General features: G+C 40.3%; 1 protein-coding gene across 1 annotated transcript; it reads left to right on the forward strand.

Annotated features, from left to right (window-relative positions):
• The first annotated feature begins 2582 nt into the window (after positions 1–2582).
• LOC310823408 (uncharacterized protein) lies at positions 2583–8106 on the forward strand. The gene is made up of 9 exons (XM_083696257.1): positions 2583–2591; positions 3403–3426; positions 3764–3792; positions 4277–4332; positions 5054–5377; positions 5895–6194; positions 6832–6984; positions 7201–7222; positions 7376–8106. Exons 3-9 carry the CDS (start codon positions 3773–3775, stop codon positions 7443–7445), a joined length of 945 nt encoding a protein of 314 aa, XP_083552383.1. The 5' UTR covers positions 2583–2591; positions 3403–3426; positions 3764–3772; the 3' UTR covers positions 7446–8106.
• The last annotated feature ends 587 nt before the right edge of the window (positions 8107–8693 follow it).

An 8693-nucleotide genomic window follows, 5' to 3' on the forward strand; every position in this document is an offset into this window, starting at 1 on the left:
GATTAGCATGTCTCCTAAATCAAAATCTTACATATGTCACGGGTGCACCCCTCTCTAATTCCCCTTACACCAATTATAGGTCATCATGAAAATGTAGACATAGAGATAAGTTACAAGTGACTGAAACTTTACCACATTCACTCAACAAATATTTCCTGACTCAAAGATCTGTATTAAATTACTGAATATTGACTGCTGATCTAAAAATTATTGAAAACTTTAAATAGGCCACACATTTATCCTTTCACTGGATATGACTGGAGCTAAACAGACAGTACTGTCCATATTTCACAGTGTTCTGAACTACTGCACATTACTGTTTCCTCATTAGAGGCTAGATAGGACTCCAACTATCCATTTTTTCTAGACTTTAGTGTTGTCAGGTTGTCTTCCTCCAGTAACCTCTGACCTGTGATTTCCTCTACGACACCAGGGCAGGAAACCCCCAAACATTCCCAGGGGCATGGGCCTAATCAGTGCATGCTATTATTGGTCAAAATAATATTCTCTCTCTGCTATTTCACTGGTCAATATAGAGTAACTTTCATCAATCGCAAGAACAATAGCATTCTGTCCATTATGATTCACCTTGTATGGCCGGTTGTGTTCTTGATAAGCATCATAGTCCAAACTCTGATGGAATGTTGAGTGACAAAAGAGAACTGAGAGTCTGTGACATTTAGTGATCCCTACCCCCTCCGCACACACACACACAAACACGTATGTGGCGTAAGATTCTGTATTTCAAAGAATTCTGGGTCAGCCTTTTGTGATGTGGATGTTGCTCAGTGTCCTGTTTGTTGTCGGTTCTATGCTCACAGTGTGTGATATGTAATAGAAACAAGTCCACAGTAAACATGCTGTCTCCTACAAACTATGTAGTGCTCTCCTTGTGTGAATTGGTGACAATGATTCAAGTGTATGTTTTGTAGATTAATGAAAGAGAGAATAAAAACAATGAATTATTCTGGAAATTAAAATTTGATACAGGTCTATGGACGGTATGTCAGATAATGGACTGGTTGATAGGGAGATGCATTGATATAAAATAGGATTAGTGTTTTATAGGCAGACGAGGGACATTTATACTGAAGTTGTGTTGGATTATGCTGATAAAAATGGGAGCATACATGGTTGAAACAACAACAGAGTGTACTTTAGTGTGCTCATTTTGAATTGGCTAATTGTCAGCGTCTGATGCTGAAGTTCAAAGAGGGGGAGGCAGATGTTTTCTTTGCATCTTTTGAGAAAATAGCTATGCATTATGGCCGGAAAATTTTTTTGTTGGTGGGGAAGGCTCAGGAGGCCTACGTGGCTTTGGAACCTAAACAGTCAGAGGACTATGAAATGAAGGAGCCTGTATTGGCAGTATATGAGCTGGTGCCAAAGGTCTACAAGCCAAATATTCAGTCGAGCACTAGACGTCTGGGGGAAACATATTTGGAATGAGCAAGGCAACAAGTGGCCGATTTGATTATTATAACCTTTATTTAACCAGGAAAAGTCTCATTGGGATTAAATCTCTTTTACAAGCAGGGAGCAGCACAATTAACAGGGTTGCAGGATTAAAGCGAGTGGGAGAGAGCCTCAGGGACCTGGTATGGTGGCAGGGCAGGTCACCTTCTTTAGGGCCGACTGTGGTGAGAGGAGGGCAAAGGGCACTTTTTCACAAAGCAGTGTGATTGGTTTTTACTGCAGGTGAAAGGGGCATATACAGTTGTGTGCCCAGCGTTGCCCAGCATTGAGGGGTAGGGAACCATACAGAGAGGACGTGTTCCGATATAGAGAGAACAGGGGTGAGACGGGTGGGGGAGACAGCTCTCACAAATCTATAGCCCTGGTTTTGTCAGTGAGTCCAGCCACAGAGAGGAAGAGGGGATACCCTCCATAGGGAGTACCTCAGTGTATAAGGGTTTCATACCTTCTGGGGCGGTGGCAGCCTCAAGTGGGGAGGAGGAGTCCTCGGTTACCATTTTGCGTGATACAGGGGCAGCCCAGTCATTGCTGGTGAAGGGGGCCATGAAACTGGCAGACTCCACTGCTCTAGGCATGTCAGCCCTGGTAAAAGGGTTAGGGGGTTTAGGGTTTTCCTTAGGTCAAATGTGGTGATGGGTTATGTCATCATCAGTGTGGTGCCCGATTGCCAGTTAGCGGGGTGAGTTTGTGGGGAGCTGGGGAGCATGTTTGTGTGTCTCTGAGGGTGAGTCCAGTACTCTAGACTGTGAGGCTGTGGAGAAGGAATATCCCAGGATATTCCCAGCCGGTGTTGTTGATCTTCCTCAGATACCAGCCATTGTCTTAGTGAGCCTTGGTGTCTCACTGTTAAAGTTCTCTAAATTGACTCTTTAAAGTTATTTCTGTCTGCCACATTCCATCTTTCCACTCCTGCAGTTATGTAGCTTCCCTGCTCCTTCACAGATTACAGTTCCCCATGGCAACCTGAGTAAACAATGAATGTGAAAGCAGATCAAAAGGACTTCCCCCACATGACTCATGATACTCTGACTTTAACTAGGAGTTTTCATTCATCGTCAGTATGCTATTAGAGCAAACAATAGGAAGACCGGTATAGGAAGATCTCTGGAAGACCGGTAAGAACTTTTTATCTGGCCAAGATATGTTTTAAAACTTACTGTATCATACCACATCCTCTGTAGTAGTGGGTGTACAGGTTTTTCCTCTTTGAGAAATCTTTGCTGTTTGGATTAGTTTAGTGTGGCCTTTCAACCTTTTTGTACGGTTTTTAGAAAAGGCTAACTGAATAACTGAAAGGAAGTCGTTGACTGCGATTAATAACCATAGCCATAGAGATTTGACTGTGACCTATTTGTGATGATTGTTATATTTAGTATCTGGCTTGATAGCAGATATGACAATAATAGATACTGAACAGTCTACATCTGCCAGTAACGGAAAATTGTGGTTTGTCAGTTTTGTTTAATAGTGTTAGTTGCTTGTACATGCAATGCAGGGCCAAGCTGCACAGGCCATTTATAAGCATATACTGTATGAATTAAACTGTTGAAATAAGTTAGCCATGGTAGTCAATGATCTGTGCTCAGCTATGATCAGCTTTTAGTGAAAAAAATGGTGAGACCAGAGTTTTAGAAAGATGCTGAATTATCTGATGATTTCTTTTTTGGAGTTTTCATTACAACTACTGTAATGTCCATGGACATCTGTCTCTACTGACAGCTAGTTTGTATGCTTTTATGATTGGCTATTGTCCCACCTATTAATAAGTGAATGTCTAAACCATTTGATTAACCATGCAGTGTAACAATGGACCTTTATATCTCAATGGGAATTCCCCTTCGCCTGGGAAATCAGTACCTGTAGCACATTCTTATTTACTAAGAACATTCTTATTTACTGAAACCTTTTTACTCCTTCTTCTAGCAGCTAAATGTACTTTCCTTGAACCAGGTCAGTCGGTTTCTTTAATTGCTTCTCTTGCTCTGGTATTATCTGTAAAACTCACTAATAGACTCTACAGAAAATAAATAATTAGTACACTAACTTTTCCCATAGACAGAAGATGCTTTCCACATAGATGAAGACGTGCATCTCTTTTGTGTTGCTTGCTAAATCCACTTCATTTTTTATTTTTTACAGTTGTAAAGTAGATAATTAAAAAATAATAAAACATATGTGTGCTTTCATTGTATGAATACGAAGTCGTAGCAGTAACTCAGTCATCCTAACTGTTCTAACCATAATGTGTGAATTCTGCTTTTTGACCAGACTTATTTGCTTTGTACAGGACCCTAGGATGTATGTTCACCAGCTTCAGTGAGTATCTCTCTCATATTACATTGTATGATCATGATTATATTAATAATCACTGTTTGCATACACATCAAATGTATTGTTGAATGGTTTAGTTATCAGACAAGAGTGACAGTTTGTTGTATTCCTCTTGTCAGGGAGTGTCACTTTCAGTCAATATGGAATGATCCCAGTGACTTTAGTTGTCTTAGTTTGGACAATGAATAGGACAGTTCACTTCAAATAGTATACTAGTATTTATAATTCAATACATGTGTACAATTGATGCGCTGTCCATGTAAATGTAGACATTTACCACTCTTGAGAAGTGTACAAACTATTTTCTTTGTTATCATTGGCAGAATTCCTTTGATCTGTGATCATAGTTGGAAATGACTAAGGAAAATAACTTAATATTAATGGGAATGTTGTATAAGGAAATGAGAATGCTACAGTGTAAACACAACATCACACAGTTGTTTTGACAGTTGTTGTGTTTACTACCTAGGTGTGCCATTTCTTTCCTCGTTTTTATGACACAAGTGTGGAGTCTTGAAAGTAAAGGTAAGTCACATGACAGTAACATTACCGTAAACAAACCTACAGTACACCTTGATCTTATCCTTACAACCTGAAACATGATGTGTTTTGTTATTGTATACAATGAGTAGAAGGGAATGTACCAGACGCTTTCTGATGAAAAATAAAAGGGCAAATACGTCAGACGAGGAAGTGAGAAACGACAACACAGAAGTCCCTGAAAAGGGGCAGTCTAAAATCTGCTACCCTCACACCCACCCATCCTTTAAACTCTGATTTTCTCATGCTCACTCTTCACCAGTACCCTATGATCTAAAAAATACTCTACTCCCCACCCATGCACACTATATTCTACTGTATATTCTACCTCACCTAAGAGGGTGATAGAGGGGCAGATATTTATATTTTCTCACCATTCTTATGCTGAAGGTAGGATACTTTGAACCTAATTCCCCCTCTCTCAAGTGCTGCTAATTGGACCCAAACTGTGTTAATTATCCTCCCTAACCTTCATCTAACCCTCCCCTAACTTTGACACTCTCTCCCCCAATTGTTGCCATGGTGATTTATTTCAGAGATGCGTGGGGGCATGACCCTCCTCTAATCTGTCCTAATACCTCTCTCCCTCCCCCTTCCACTCTACTTGCTCCTTCCTTTCTAACCCTCTCCTAAGAGCCAGGTCATCCATGATGAGGTTGGCTGGGTCGTGACCTTTTACCCCTGACCTCTCTCTCTGTCTCTCCAGGTGTTGCTGCTCAGACCCTGGTCCATGGAGAGGTTGGCGGAGCTGTGACCTTCAAGTGTAAGTATGATCCCCTGAAAACCCCAGAATTCCTCTACATCCAGAGACCCAGTCTCCAAGGTGCCCAGGACCAGGAGTTCATTAATGGGTACCACCATCTGAGGCTGCTGACACCTCATCCAAAATACGCAAACCGCACACATGTGGACCTCACCCAGGGAACCATGGAGATGAGGGGGATAGGGCCATCCGATGACGGGTTGTATAAATGCATCATCAAATACCACCAAGACATCATAAATACAGAAATACGCCTTAATGTCACAGGTAATTAAGTTCTTTTAAATTATTATCCTTCATTACATTTCTATCCAAACTATGCAAAATTATTTTCTACTGTTATTTTCTCCTGTTAACCTGTGTGGAAACAGTGTATAAAATAAGATATTGAGAATATTTGATTGCACAAGCCAATACATACAGTACAACATCAATAAATACACCATACTTACAACAAAGGACACACAGACACTAAAAGCAGCAGGCCATCAATGAATATATAATACCCATTATTTAGGCTTCTCCTCACACCTTTTCATTTGTACTGTTCTTGTTAAAACGCCTCATAGCAGAAGGTAAAGCAAGTATATAGACATTTGGATTATCTTGAAGAAATTTGTGCTGTGTTAGACAACCAGAAACTCAGATCCAAATCCAGTCTGCTCTCTAGTATGGAGAGTTGTTTTGCCTGTTCTTGATCTGTTTGAGGAAGTGAAACTCTGAGATGAAATCAGATACTACAGACTTGATCAATATTCCCTCCTCCTTCCTCTCTCTCCAACAGCTAACTACAGCACCCCTACTGTAACAGTGGCATGTAAGCAAGTTGACGGTAACCTATCAGACTATACTAATTGTTTAGTGACCTGTTCCTCCCATGGTGGTTATCCTGGCAGTGAGGTTGAGTGGTTCATGACTCTGAACAAGACTCAGTGGAGAGTTCTTAACAGCAGTAAAGACAGCGATCCAGTCTCTATGCTGGTCAACACCTCCAGTACGCTCTCTGTCAACTGTTCCTTCACCTCCAGACCACATTACCTTCACTGCATTGTAGGAGGCCCTTCTTCTCAAGTGTACACCATCTGTAAGTACTGAGTGTGTGTGTGTGTGTGTGTGTGTGTGTGTGTGTGTGTGTGTGTGTGTGTGTGTGTGTGTGTGTGTGTGTGGTGTGTGTGTGTGTGGGTGTGTGGATAGTGGCTTATTTTATTGCCCTATTACAAATGAGCTACTAGCCTATAGCTATTGAGATGCACACTATGGATATACGTATATGTATACTGTCATTGGCTGTAAGTTAGTTTCCTTGGTCTTGTATACAAGGACTACTCAGTGGCATACCAGGAATCATGCCAGGAATACCATACTAGCACTGGTAGGCTGACATCAGAAGTATGTATTCCATGAGGGGTTAAAGAGTGTGTTTTTTTTTACTCCTAACGTGGGCAGCATGACTCAGACATTAGACTTTTGTTGCTGTATTCACCATTTTCTAAAATGTACTTTCTTTCTTATGAAATTATATCTGTCATGACATAAAAACTCTTTATGATACATTTGAATGAACAGTAGCTATGTTGTGTTATTTCCTTCCATAATGTACACATAACATTATCTAAATTTTGGAAAATGGATATATAGCGTTTTGGAATTAAACTGGCATTAAATTAATAACAACCTTATATTTGTAATTGAAAAAATGTTTTTTTGTTCTTTATCTAAAGGTGAGGACAAGCCTGAAATAGACTCTCCTGGTATCAGGGTGAACATTGCTTGTGTGGCTATCGTGGTTGGACTGATTCTACTGATTCTTTTGGTGATTATCCCGATTATAAAGAAAAGAAAGACTCCGATTGGAAACCTGAGAACAGCTTCAGGTAAGGCTAACATTTATGATAGAGGATGTAAGGCACATTGTGGGTTGCGGTGTGACAGCACACACAACCTGAAACTCTAGTCTGGCTAAGAGCAGGTCAACCCATACTGTACCCAGCCTATCATGAGCTGTTATTGTGAATCATCTAGTTCCAGCAGTTAAAGAAACCTGTGTTCAAAATCATATACACTCATGTACTGTATAATTTCTTTTTCAGCAGAGGAAGTAGCAATGCAAGAGTGAGTATCAGTTTCACTCAAACTCTCAGGATGCATGCAGCAGATTTGAGGTGTAGTGCAGAGGTTAACTTAACCCACACATATCGATTAGCCATGGCTACACTTGTGTATGATATTTATTTTCCCTGTCTCCTATTTCTCTCTACTTATCAGACACCACTGCACTGACTTAGAGAACCCAGGAATGGATCCTGAAAATAGGATGCGGAAGGTCCTATTGTAGGAACCAGGACTCAGGAACTTCATTTATTGAACCCAAAATCGTTTTGCTATGCAAGAGTTATTTAAGGTGGGGTTCTTGGGTACTGTCACAGACAGAGATACTGCTAGGAGATTATGTCATTGCACCACAGAAACTCTCCTTGTCCATCCTGGAGGCTAGGCCTGGGGATCATTTCCAGAGATTGTTTGTTTAATTAGTTAGTTTGCTCTAAACTCCTGCTAAATGCAACAATTTGTGTTTATTGTGACTCTAAACTGGAGCATGCCAGTTGAATGTTGGAACTACTGCAATTTTGTGATGCACTTAAACTTGAATGAAGTGAATAGACATCTCATCCGACATTACCTTATCAGTCAAATGTATTACAATGCAACTGTGAAGCTGTCCGTTTCTTACCCAGGGCTTTTCAGTCAATAGATTCTCTGGAATCTCTGTTGTTTATATTTTCAAAGGAAAATGTTCTGCTGTTCTCATGAACTGTATGATAAGCTTGTAGTCTACATAAGATAGTTACCCCTTTATTGACACTTAACCTTGTATTTATTATTTATTAATTTTAAGTAACATACACTCTATTCGGGTACGTGGGTATAAGATGTATAGCCTATAGTAGATAGTGACATTGTTTAAATATGTTTGATAACATTGGCTAAAATAAATTCATGCAACAAAATAAACTTGTCCCTCTTGGGTTTATAATGTTAATTCTGTTTTACAAAGATGAGTCAAATGGCTTTTCTACCACTGCCATATAGTCAGGGGTTGTATTGTAATTTTATTCTAATACCATTGTATACTGTCTCCCATGATCTGATTGCAGTACCAATGTCTACCAGAAGATGTCCCTCTAACATAAAAGCAGACAGGCTCCAGAAGCCTGACTGACTAAGCAGACATTGCACATTTTTCTGGCTGAAAACAAAGCATGCCCAAATATTAAACTGTCCTACATTATTGCATCCCTTGAGGCATGCCACACTAGTCTAGGAGCACACAAAGCACTACAAAGCATGTTGTCCCATAGAAAACAATGAAACTCAACACTCAAGCACTTTCAAAACAGGCGCCATGTGAACACAATGATCTCTCTCACACAAAGCAACTGTAAACCATTGCTCTTAAGCACTGCATTCATACTGCAGAATTCTCTTTCTGTCAGTCTCTGTAGAACAGTCATTCAATCACCCTGCTTGTAGGTCTACATTAGTGTGGACTGCAGAGAGGAGAGGAGAGGAGAGGAGAGGAGAG

The sequence above is a fragment of the Argentina silus genome, assembly GCF_951799395.1.
Source record: "Argentina silus genome assembly, chromosome: X".
Classification (NCBI taxonomy): Eukaryota; Metazoa; Chordata; class Actinopteri; order Argentiniformes; family Argentinidae; genus Argentina; species Argentina silus.

What these genes read in the sequence shown, in the direction of transcription:
- LOC310823408 (XM_083696257.1), top strand. Translation starts at nt 3,773, where the DNA reads ATGTATGTTCACCAGCTTCA. An exon ending in AATACGCCTTAATGTCACAG is followed by an intron (nt 5,378 to 5,894) that starts GTAATTAAGTTC and finishes TCTCTCCAACAG; the next exon opens with CTAACTACAGCACCCCTACT. An exon ending in GAGGAAGTAGCAATGCAAGA is followed by an intron (nt 7,223 to 7,375) that starts GTGAGTATCAGT and finishes TCTACTTATCAG; the next exon opens with ACACCACTGCACTGACTTAG.